The sequence below is a fragment of the Corapipo altera genome, unplaced genomic scaffold (genome assembly GCF_003945725.1).
Source record: "Corapipo altera isolate COAL_440 unplaced genomic scaffold, ASM394572v1 50, whole genome shotgun sequence".
Taxonomy (NCBI): domain Eukaryota; kingdom Metazoa; phylum Chordata; class Aves; order Passeriformes; family Pipridae; genus Corapipo; species Corapipo altera.
The window spans coordinates 9,051,905-9,064,734 of record NW_020884889.1 but is presented as its reverse complement, the minus strand read 5'-3'; the positions used below and the strand labels follow the sequence as shown (position 1 = coordinate 9,064,734).

The 12,830-nt window shown below is 41.5% G+C and overlaps 1 protein-coding gene across 1 annotated transcript in view; it reads left to right on the top strand.

The window, feature by feature from the left end:
- The first annotated feature begins 9,299 nt into the window (after positions 1-9,299).
- Positions 9,300-12,830, top strand: part of PDE8A (phosphodiesterase 8A) — a 145,815-nt gene continuing 142,284 nt past the window's right edge. Inside the window, exon 1 of the mRNA XM_027644237.1 lies at positions 9,300-9,747. Within this exon, the coding sequence (XP_027500038.1) occupies positions 9,682-9,747 (66 nt within the window). The 5' untranslated portion in view covers positions 9,300-9,681. The remainder of the gene's footprint in view (positions 9,748-12,830) is intronic.

The window sequence follows — 12,830 nt, the reverse complement described above, 5'->3', positions numbered from 1 at the left end:
AGCCCATTCAGAGGGAGTGATACAGAAACAGCACAACCCTTGGAGGAATGATGAAAGGAACGTGATACATAATAGTGTTATGGTGGGTGCTGCCACATAATACTTACACATATAATCTTCCAAGTTATTTTTATTCTTACAGAGAGGGAGGTCAGCCTATGTCATAGTTGGCTTTGGTTAGACAAGAACCTGGAAATAGGAATCTACAGTGAGAAACAGAAGGCTTGGTTTCTGCTCCGATATTGAATTACAAGCAATTTCATGAAGCCAAATTACATGTGGGCAGCAGGATACTGTTGGTCAGAGGAAGCAGCCATGATGGTGCTTGACCACCTCTGTTTCAGGTTGCAGTTTATGTGTAAATAAAGCAAACTGAATGTGGGCTGGACTTGAATTCTCCATAATTTGTTTTTCACTGGCTGTGAAGGCCTTAAATACTTGCTATTGCTTCAGATAATATCGGCTTCAGCTTCCATAACAGATAGTACCTCAGAAGAAGCAGTAGAAAGACAGACCTGACTGGGAGGCCCAAAACACTGCATCAGTTACAGCTGTAAGGAAAGATGATAAATCAGTTGCCTAATACACAGAGAGGTTTTCAGGGTGGGCTCAGCTCAGCTGCAGGGAATTAGCTAACCCCTCCCTGGGTGGGGGCTCTTGGGAACTAGGATTTTCCTTCCATTTTGCTGCTGAAACCTGGCTCTAGTAAGCTCCCTGGTCCTGAGAAGGCATGTGTACTTGCATAGATGCCTGTAATAAGGATTCTTCGTGTCTGTTTTTTAGAGAAGATACAATTCCTAAAGTACCAGCGCCAATCCAGAGAGGATGGATTGGCAAAGTCTCTGAGGCAAAGTCTCCTGCTGTGTATATGTTATTGGTGGTTGGCAATGCTACAGACTGGGGGAATGAGGGGGCATTTGCCCTACTCAGCGAGCAAGAGGGGAAGAATGGTTTTCTGCAATCATTTGCTTTGAGCTGTGTCTTTCCAAGCAGAAAATGGTTGTTTCTTGTTTCAGTACCTCCTGAATATTTCTGCTCTCTAGCTTAAAACACTCTCTTTTGGCTCAATTTCTTGGCATCTATATGAGTAATAACCCAAACTGGAAAGCCTGGTGGACAGTTCCACAACTGTGATGTTAATGCTTAAGAAGGGGAGGCTGATGTCTACTTGCCTCTGTGTAAAATTAGTCTTGGTTTTTAGATCAAAAATTAGGGCCACTGCAGGAAATATTTTTTTCTCTGGTGTTATGCAGTGCTGGTGGAAATCTGAATGTTGGATCCACATATATTTCTGCTAGTTAAAGATGTTGCTAGAGTTGAATTCCCTGTTCCACTCTCCCATACTATTGGAGGCTCTTTATTCTTGCTAGGGAGAAACCCAGTGTGTTTAGCTGTGCTGAAAATGTCAGGATACCCCTGTCTCTGGTGTTTATCACTTCCCAAGAAGGTCTGCTTTTTCTTTCCTTCTGCTAGAGCATTCTCTGAGCTTAATTAAGCAGGCAGGAAATAGCTTCATGATAATGAATGATGTCCCAAGTTAGTGGTTCATTCATTAGTTTATAGCAAATTATCACAATTCACGACTTAATGAAGTCAAATATATGAATGAGAAACAGAATCTTCCAAACTGTTTTTTTACTGCTATGTTATTTTCATAAGCTTGGCAGTGTGATTAATTGGGCAGCCCCACAAAAAATAAGCTAGAAAAATCCAAGGCGTGATCTGTAACAGTTTACACCCTCTCCCTGCTCCCTCTGTGTCTCAAAGGACAAGAATGAGGGGGAAACTATTTATCTGAGACCCAGACAGGATAACACGAAGGTGATTGTAGCTGGCAGAGACTAAAGTATTCCCTCAGGTACATTGATCTATCTGTTATCTACATGGATGATAGTTTAGGGACTTGATACGCTTAAGTGTGTTTCTGCAAGTTCCCATGTAGAAAAAAGTGTAGAAATTCTGGTTTGTGTTTCTGTGTTGGCATCTTATTGGTGTTGTTTCCTGATGCATAATACACCTGTCCTACTGTGTCAGAGCAGAGTTACAGTGATGTGAGATTTTTTTCTTTGTTTTTACCAGTCCAGTACTTACCTTAGAGAGTTTTGGATCTTCATCTGTTTTGGGTGTCAGATGCTGCAGTGGCATCTGATGCTGCTCCATCTGCTTGGAGAAAAGCATATTCTGAAAATTGCATGTGATGGGATGAAGGCTGAGTTGTTAATGGATTTGGATGGGTTTGTCTGTTTACAGCGTTTAAGACAACGTAATTCTTTCTGGGCTTTCCCCCCAGCTATAGGGAATGAGGTAGAGAAAGAGTAGTCATTGTGCTTGGTTGCCCTTCTGCTGCTTCATGACTTCAGGAGAGCATTAACTGTTTTTTTAAAGTCATACTTAACTTTCTTCTTCTAAAGTGTGGTATCTCACTCACCCAGGTTCTACACACTCAGTCTTGCCTCCATCTTTTTATTTTATGTTTGCCACTGTGGCAGATGAATGTTTGGCTCATTTATGGACCTAGACTTATGTACCTATTTTGTTGTGACTGTGTGCTGGTTTTGGCTGGGACATAGTTAATTCCTTCACAGTACCTGGTATGGGGTTTTGTTTTGGATTTGTGCTGGAAGCAGAGCTGATAACGCAGGGATGTTGTAGTTGCTGCTGAGCAGAGCTTACACAAGGCCTTTCCTGCTCTTCAACCACCAGTGAGGAAGCTGGGGGTGCACAAGAAGCTGGGAGGGAATACAGCTGGGACAGTGACCCCAACTGAGCCAAGGAATATCCCAGACCATGTGGCACCGTGGTCAACCATAAAAGCTGATGAAAGACGTGGGAGACGTTTGTCAGCTTGCACAGAGTAGCGAGGACTGATCCCACTGGTCCTTGGTGGTTTCCACCCACACCGGGCCTGGACCCCTTTGGCCCGTGGCATGTGATGAGCACAGGGCTCTCAGTAGTCAGGACCCCATATACCAGGTTTTGGCCAGCAGGGAGACCTTGGGGACCATCCACTCAAGGACAAGCAAAGTTGCATCCTCACACCAGATAGCCAGATTTTATCTAGGAAGTGCTGTCAAAGCCCAGCCACAGCAGCACTAGAGGGTGCTGCTGAGACGCCAGTAACTTTCTTCCAGTCTGTCCTAAGGAATGTTTTAGAACTATATCTATTTATTAATTTTGTTCCTGCTGATGTTTTGATCAAAGTCAGTGAAAACATCTCAAATTTTTTCTCAGGGGTAGGTATCATTTGTTTGATAATACATAAAGTACTATTTCTCAACATCAAAAAGTACATATCTATACATGTGAAAACAAGTGCTCTGAGTGCAGGGACACAGTCAGACATTTCCTCAAGGGCTGACTGTATTGTTTAGGCTTGCATAGATTGTAAGAAATTAAATTAGAGACAAAGGAGAATTGATCTCCGCCTTTTTAAACCTCCCTCACATGGACTAAGAACCACAAAAAAAGTTTTGACACAGTCATTGATTTTAAAACTATGGCTCAAAAGCCATAGATTTATAGGGTAATTCCCCATTCTTTTAGATACCTTCTTGGGGCTCAGTTATGCCTCCTTCTTTACAGGAAATTAAGAGCAAATGTTGATATTTTACTGAGCTCCAATACAGGTGAGATTTCTGTGGATGATGTGGTCTATCCTGGCAGTTCCTGTTCCCTCAGATTATTGCTAGAGTATTTCCTTCTGTTAGTGAAAATATACTGCTTGCTCTTAGAAATACAAAATGTGTTTGGAAGAACTAGAATTTAAGATGAACTGGAATCTATTCATGTTACCTTTGAGAAATTCCAAGTCACTAGGATGAAATAGAATTTAAGTTTTTACAGAAGCAGCAATTGCTTGCAAATTGCACATTATTTCTTTTGCAAATTGAAATACCATCTTGGTGGTACATCAGTGCTGCACTTTTGAACAGCAAATTTAAATTCAAACAAAATCTCTCTTGTTTACTTTTTGTCTGTATTACTTCTGAGTCAGCAAGGCATTGAAATAACTATTAGGTGACTTGATGTTTATGGGGCTGTTGGGTAGAGTTTGGCCCTAGCTAGCTGGAATACTGAACTGTGTTCAAGGGAGCTACAGTTCAGTGACCCCAGGCTCTGTTACACAGCTCACATAAAACTTAGACCAGAACTGTCAGGTTTTGTTCTGCAGTTGACCAGTGAGCAATATGATGCCACTGGGTGTGTGACATCCGTGTAGAATAGGAAACAATAATACCGTTGGTTTTTTTAAATATAATTGACAATACCATTACTTAACACTTCATCAGTATTTATCTAGTGCTTAATACATAGAAGTATTTGGTTTACCACAGGCTTTCCTCTCACGGGAAAAAATAGTCATTGCATCCTTCGGTATGGTAGTGGCAACAGTGGGTGTGGGCTTGCTGTTCCCAAGAGTCATGAATGTTGAAAACTGAGAAATTTCACACATCCCCCTTCATTTCAGGGCGAGAAATTCTGAACTAAATTTCTTTGGTCTGCTGGTGTGCTGGACTTTTCTTGGGATTGCTGGCATCAGGAGCTGGCATCTAATGCTGCAAGGTGTTATGGTGCCACAGTGAGTTCCTGTAAAAAAGGGTGAAATGGGGATGGCTGTCTTGATTTGAAACATGGCAAGAAGAAACCTCATTCTTCTGCAAAGCAAAGGCCGGCTAAAAGAGTCTCCTGCAGCCTCTTGTTCAATGTACTGGCTTTGTTTTGAAGTGATGCGTCTCTCCCCCAACCCTGTTTAGAAAGCCCCATTCCTTGAGAGAACTCAAGGGCTGTCAGAAGGATGGTAAATATAGTTATGAAAGGAGAAAAAAAGGAATTACCAAGACTGAGTGACTTGGCCAAGGTGAAAGAGGAAACCAAACAAGACGTGGAGATAAATACTCTGTCTTCTATGTGTGTGGCTTGTACTTTAACTACATTGCCATTCTTTTTTCTATATATTCAGTAATGTGTGGTAGTTGGGATGCTGGCCAAGAAGAGGCAGGGAAGAGGATTGCAGTGGTTGTCCTTATCAATTGTTGGGCAATGATTTCACAATTGTAGCTCATTTTCTTCATTGTGAACCTAAGAGACAGGCTGTACTGCATCACTGCTGTCTGCAAACACCAGCATATTTAGATCCTGCCCCTGTTTCTGCTAAAAGATAAGCACAATATCATGCAAAATGAGATTTCTTTCTTAAACAAGAAGAGATTTATAATGGTCAAACACTCAAGGTATGCCTAGCTAATACCAAAACCTAAATCCTTTGCAGTGGTCTTCAAGATGCTGTCATTTCCCAAATAACTTGGGTCTCTGAGTTCAGCTCACAAATCTTTTCTAACTGGAACAAACAAGTTTATTTCACTATACCAAGAGTCCATGTTTACTCACAGCTCTGATCCCTGTCTTGCAGCTTATCTTGGGAAAGAAAAAAAATTAAAGCTTTGTTTATTGTCGGCTAATGGCATTAAAGTTACAGCCTGATGTCTATTACCCTGTTTTGACACGTCTGCTTGAGGCAGCAGCGTGGAAGTGACAGGCCAGGGCAGCCTCCATAACGGGCAGCCTTATCAGGTCTTGGGTCAAAGGTCTGTCAGATCTGAGGTCTGAGTTTTATGCTTGCATCTACCATGTGTTCAGCTGAACATCCAGCTTCGTGAGGTTTGAATACTGTTGGGGTGTCACTAATGGCTCAGCATTGCCAGGTGTGGGGCAGCTTGGAATAAACCTGCTCCCAGCCCGATGTCAAACGAACCACGTCTGCGGCACTGGCACCTTCCCTCTTGTGTGACTTCTCACGTGGGTGTTCTTGTTGGTGTGAGCTCACCTGGGAACCTTTTACTCTGTGATATTTGCACGACCTCTTCTGTCTGCTGGACCACCTATTTTTGTGAACCTGATGAATCCTCTTACTGAGTTTACTTGAATCTGGCCATATTTCAAGGAACTCGGGCAGAGCCTGCAAGTAATACAAAGCAACTTCCGTAGGAAATAAAATGAGAAACAGTTTTTAGCTTTCTCTGCTGGTCCAGAAGAAATAAAAGTCATTTCAGACACGTTCACGGTGCTTTCTGCTTGCCTCTGCATTAGAAATGCAAAGAGTTGTTTTGTCTCTATGGCCCCTTCCATATAACTGCTCCTGTTGACCTGCAGAGGTGAGTGTTGTTCCTGCCTGCTTTCTGAGGGAGAAACTGCACCATGCTGTGGGCGATCCTGAAATAAAAAAAGGAAACTGATACCCGGCTGCAATTACAGCTCTCACTTCCTGGTCTCCGCTCCTGGGCTGTACTTCAAAGCCATCTTTAGACCCATCTGCACTTTCCCTTTTCTTTTTCATCCTTTCCTTTCCTGGTGGACTTTGACATCGGGACTGCAGATGTACAAATGGGCTAAAAAGTTTAATATGGCTTGGTATCGGGGCTACATCCTCCAGCCACAAGTCACCTCCCGATGCAGAAAAGAGCTGCCATCCTTGTTTTACAAGGGAAAACCACTGAGCTGCAGAGACAAATGTGTCTGGCCTGTCATTGCCCAAGAAGCTAGTGACTCATCCATCGGGAGAGTCCTGATTTCTTAAATTAGTTTGGAGTAAACCAAGCTGTGGGCTATCCTTCCTGTGATCTGACACAACTCAAGACAGATGTCTGGTTTACACTAAAGCTTGAAGCTGAAAACCTTGTGAGTTTGCTTCTCCACAGCAACTATAGGAAAGTTTATCTTATGTTATTCTGTGTATGTGGAAAGCGTTTCCTTTGAATGTTCTGTTTTAAATTAGGAAATGGCCAATTCAAAACCAAAAAAACCTGTGAAAATTACTGCCACAGAATGCCATCAAAGCAGAAGACATAACACGGACACCTATGTGGATAATGAGATAGAGCACTTTTGCTTGGTATTTAATGCAAGCAAACTTCAGAAGGCTGCATTTGCCTACTCTGGAACATAGCTAGTATGTCACTAAATATGTGACCTATAAAGAGAAACCAGAGAAAAAACAAAATGCAAAGCAACTTGATGTTTCAGGCAGGCCCTCGCCTGCTCTATTAAAATTCAAATGGCAATTAATGATCAGAGATTTTTGCCCAAGAGAGTAAAAGGAAAGCTGGAAAAAAGAGTCCTTGAAGCTGCTGTAATAAACAGCCCTTGTGAATAACTGGGGCAATGACTGGTGAAGTCCCTCCCCGGCCCATTCCTGCCTTGCACCCTGCCTGAAATCGAGATGACCCCAGCTGGGCAGGGAGGGCTGGCCAGAGGTGCCTCAGAAATCAGGGTCAGCTCTGGAGAGACTGTTGGGTTCTGTGCTGTGAAAGCTCTTTGCTCTCAGAAAATTACCTGGGCATGTGGAATCACAAAAAGTGATGTTTAAACTTGGAGAACATTTGTAGCAGGATCTTCCAGCTGGGAAGGGAGTACCTGATCTGCTTATCTGCTGGTTTGGATAGTGAGTTCATGTGAACAATTTCAAAACAGAAAACTTGCTCAACTGTGCTGCTGCAGTGAAATGAGCATGTTCCCAGGATCTCAAGGACTGTAGGCTTGTGCTGGGCACTGGCAGAAGTCTGGGATGGTGTCACACTTGTGCATGTGGGGATAAGTCACCTTTGGTTTTCCTCGGGTTTGTGTGGGCAAAGGATAGGAGGAGCCTACCTGTCAGTAGACAGAGGTGTAAGTTTGATGAAGACATTGAATATCTCCAGTGCACAGTTTACTGTTCTTGTGAGATAGTAGCACTGAGTACTGTCTATTGTACTAGTCTTACATCACAGGAGGGGAACTGAGGCACAGGGCTTTAGAGTTACATCTCAAAATCACAGAATCAGTGGCAAAGACAAACCAAATTGCTGGTTTCCAAATCTCCAATCATTGTTTGCCTTGCTCTCTGTATAAAGATAGATCTACATCCTCATACTTCTTGCCTGTTTCGTCACATTTGCCTGGCTCAGTCAGACATACCCTACTCAGTGTTTGAGGACCTTTGTAACTATTATGTCATAACCTAGATAGACTATTCTAGTTACTGACAGTTTTGTAAAATGTAATCTCAAACTCCTTAAAGACCAATTTTAATTAAAGTGCTGAGAAATATATCACAAAATCCCACGTGATTAATGATGAGTATATAATTGAGCAAGTAATCTCAACCAAATCACTTATGCGCTTTGTGCTTCAGTGGCAGAAAGAGGTCTAAAAATCAGACTCCTGTACTGTTAATTTTTAATGATGCTGCCATTATGAATATTGCATTCAAATATTTCATGTTTGGACAGAATTAACTTTAATCTTTCTGCAGTGTTGCGTTTTTTCCCCCCCAAAAAGTTGTCTCCTGCCATATAGATATTTATGAAGAGTTGTTCAGCAAGAAGGGTTGCATATCAGAGAGAGGAAAAAGTGGTCGTACTTTCTCAGAGTAGCCAGTGAGCCTGGACTGCTCTGCTTTGGGGATTCTTAAAGGGAGACCTTTCCCGAGCAGGCCAAGTAGCTGCACTGAAAATGAAGCCATATTTGTCTTTAAATAGATGCCAGAGATCACAGTTGGTTTCGAAATTTTAGGGCGCCAGTTATCTGCAATGGCACTGCCTGATATGCAGTGTAAACAGAACAAAGAGGATCGATCTTTTGTTACCTGCTTTTATTTATGTTTATTGAAGTCCCTCTCTATAACATATACCATGTGTTTGGAGGGAAATGTCACTTCCTAAATTGAGTGTGCTCCTTTAGGTATGTGGTTACTCTTGAGAAAAATAATCCATTTGCTTGAGCAAGCTCCTTTAAGCAGTCTTATGATATAGCATGATTTTTACTGACTCTGGAAGAGAAGGGAGGCTATTTTGTAAATTCATCCTTATTTTATGTAGACTTCTGAGAGTGAGTGGAAATTTTTTAAGCTGAGCATGTGGCAGATGGAAGTCTTCTGGGCACCTGGATGGGAACTTGTGATCTCTGCTGCAAGGTGCCCTGTGGGTGTTACCCACCCAGCCTGCTGGGGCACATGGATCTGCACATCCTTAGGGAGAATGCTGAAGGGTTTTACCCCAACGGTGTTCACAGATAGAGCTTTGTGGGTTTGTATGTGGCCCATGCATGTCTGCTGAGACCTTTGCGTCCATCAAAATTAATTTATCTCAGAACATTCAGCCCCCTGCCATCTTCTCTGGTCTTCTGTCTCTAATAAAAATATTTATCTACCCAAGCAATAGGTTGAATGCAAGTTGGCTTTATTACTGTAGTGACGTTGAACGCTTGGTTGCTGGGTAACCTTGCTTCTGATTTTATGGTCTAGGCCAGCTCTGGCAGCAGAGAGGTGTGGCCATGTATTGCACTCTGTTGTCAGGCTTCTCCTGAGATGATCAGAGTTTCAGTGTCAGTTCTCCTATAGCACCTGGGAAGCTGTAGACATTTGCCATTTGTTATGTGAAAACCTGGATCCACAAGGAAGGTCTGAGAGAGATACATGCCTGACAAGAGGAACAATCAAGGCTTAAAAGAAAGGCCAAGCTCTGTGAAATCCAGCACGGAATCAGGATCCGCAACCTTGAATTAGACAAGTGACCATAAAACTGACGTCTGACTTACTGCAGGGCTTTCGCAAACTGGGATACTAGAGCCTCATGGTTTGGTTTGCTTTTTCTTGGAGGGTGATTTAATGTTTTTCATTGGAAAATAAGGTTTTGCAACTAATCAGACATGGAAGAAAATGAAGGAGCAGATATTTTGGAAACCAGCTCTGTCTCTAACGGTCCTTGGTGCAAGGTGAGAACTTTTTCCCTCCCTCCCCACAATTACAGAAATTATTATCTCTTTCTACTGTTTACAAGTGACTTCAGTAAACCATTGCCCTTGGACCACACTGAATACAACCTCTGCATCAGCTTTGTAAACAACTTCAGAAATTCCTTAGAGCAAGGTTGTGCTAAACATCAGGCATAGAAATAAAATGGTAATGTGTGTGGTTAAGCGACTGTCATCCGCCTCGCTGGAAGTTTCAAATATCTGAGTAACTACAGGTTTCTGTGCCGTGGAAACTACCAAAATAGTTTTCTTAGGTGTTTGGAAAATCCAGAAACTTCTTGTAATTTTAGCAAAGCCAACTGCTTTAAGATTTGCAGGTCAGACGTGTTTAGTAAAACCATAGCAAGCATAGGGTAAGATAAGCATTAACTTGGGCAAACAAATTGACAATTTAACTGCATGGAACTCAGTGTCCAGCAAACTCCTCATATTCTCCCAGAGCTCATTGGAGAGCATTTAACCTTTTGAATGGGTCAGCTGTGCTTTTTGTCAAATACCGAACAGTGACGTTCAGAGATTGTTTTCTGTTTGCTTGTGTTTGTAATTTGATCTCATGTAACAACATTGTCCTCAGCTCACATATAACCACGGGGGTAACTCTGACATCCTGGCTGAAAAAAAAACTTGTTGTTTCCTGTGCTTGAAATCTGAAAGATTTCCAATTTGGACAGGTTTGCATGTTTATAGTAATCTCATCCTGTTACTTGAAATTAAACGATTATGATTTGGGGAGCTGGGTATTCTACCTCCATTTTGGTTTGCCCAAAAATACTGGGGTTCGTTTTCTTCACAAATTTTGGAGAGGACTGGTAGAAGTTTTGCTGTTGCCTGTGCTGAGGCCAGGATTTCAGTCCAGACATTCATGCTTTGGAGAAGGAGTCTTTGGGAGACGACATCAGAAATGTGCCAGTTTACATTCTGGCTCAGAATTGCCTTTTCTTCATAGGAATTACTGGAAATTAAGACAGAGAACTTAGGAAACTGGTAATCTGAAAATATCTGAGTGCTTGGTACTTCTTAAAACATATTCTTAGTGAGTACAGACATGTGTGTATCTAAAGAAAATATGTTTGGTTTCAAGAGCTGGTCAAGTGAAAGGAACTCAATCACCTTGTCCTATTGGAACATCTGCTGAGCTTGGTGCACCTCAGGGCACTGCCCAGATAGTCGTTCTCATTAGTGCTTAGGGTCTTTCACTTGAGTATATCTAACAAAAACATGCATTGCTGTTGCATTTGCTGCTTTTACTTTCTTGTTTACTAAGTTGGATATCCAGTTGAAAGACAGAAGCAATACACCAAAAAAAAAAAAAAAAGAAGAAAAAAAAGGGACAAAACAATGAGAGCAGTTTGTAAACACCAAGGCTGAAAATTATTCACCCCAAATATTTGGCAAATGGGCAACAATAGCAGATTATGTTTACAGAACTCTGGACCAGTTTGCAATCAAAATGTCTGTATTTTCATAGCATACTGTTAATCTTGGATCCTGATTTCTGTGGAGGTAGAGAATTACTAACTGATTTCTGGAAGTACTTGCTCAGTCAATTTTTACTACATCTGCAAGTGTGCCTTGTTTCAAGAATATTGTCACTTTTTTAGACTGAGATTTTAATTTTTGGGAGCCTGGGCAGGATGCATGGCTGTGGCAGGAGAGAATATATTGAATAATAACATGCACTCTCTCATGGCCTGTAAGTTCACAGATTAGGTGAAGTTTTACATATTACTGTTTCACAGCTCATGGAACATGATTTTCCTTCTGTGAAAGTGATATTTTCTAGTTTTTCCTTTTAAAAATGGGGAAAACTCCACCCTACTCCAGAAAAAACCACCATATTTTAGTTATATTGGTTGCAGTCTTAACAATTTTACTTCAGTGTGATAGCACATTTTTTCTCAATAAATATTGAGAAATAATATTGAGAATAGCTCATTAATCAGCCACTCAGCAACTGTCTTTGCATCTTTCAAGTGCAAATTTGTGTTTGCAAATAACTTTGCATCTTATTGTGGGTACAAATGTTACTCATTAGAGCCTCTTTGTCGCCTTCCCAAAATGAGGCAATTGAAGATCCAGCTACAAATATTTGTGTTTGTGTTTCCTATCTTAGTGTTTAGTTTAAGAGGGTTCAGTCTTATCTTAATGTTTAGTTTAAGAGAGTTCAGTCTTAAGCAAAATGTGTTGATGTTCTTTTATTTATGTTTATCATAAAATGCTGTCATTTTCTGTAGTTAGGCTGGGAAACACTTGTGCTGTAGCTCAGTACAGGGACCTGCATAAGGGCTGGCTCACACCGGCAAGGCCTTGCTTTCATAGAATTTTAAATGCACTTGTAGGTTTTTAAATAAAAAAGAAGCTGGTTAGTTATTAACTTGCAGAAATATCTGATTTTAGAGAACAGAAGATTACAAAACAAACTGGATTTTCACCAGCTCCTGAAGGGCAAACAGAACACTGCATCTGGGGGGGAGGGGGGCAAGGAAGAAATTTGTTCCTTGCATTTCCCTGCAGTGTGTTTTTATGTTGAAGCTTTTTCACTCTAATAGTACTTCATGTAAATGTTAATTAGCACTCCAGGGGAAATGTGTTAACAAATGCACCTTTGACACAGGTCCACAGCTACGTTTTTGCTCTGTAGCTGCAGGCTGGAAAGATTAGCTGGCAAAATAGCTTGTGCTGCTTTTGAGGAAACTCTTCAAACAGGAGTTCAGTGCAGCTTGCTGAATGCTTTGACTTTGCTGCTCTGCTGCAGCTGAGACTATGCTTGCTGCTCTACAGAAGAGCTGGTGGGTAAAATGTGAGCACTTGCAAGAAAGAAGATCAAACTCCTAGAAAAGGGATACTTCTAGCCATTAACAGGCTTCAAATAAGTCTGCATGGGCTATGGCTTTCATGTGATGAATAAAAAAAATCTTGACTTAGCACAAACTTTGTGGCAGAAATGATTCCTCCTCCCGCAGTGCTGATCTCAATTAGCAATAAATACAGGTGGTAAAGTAATTCCTGTAAGTTGTTAGAGTAGAAAGGTAACAGTGACACAT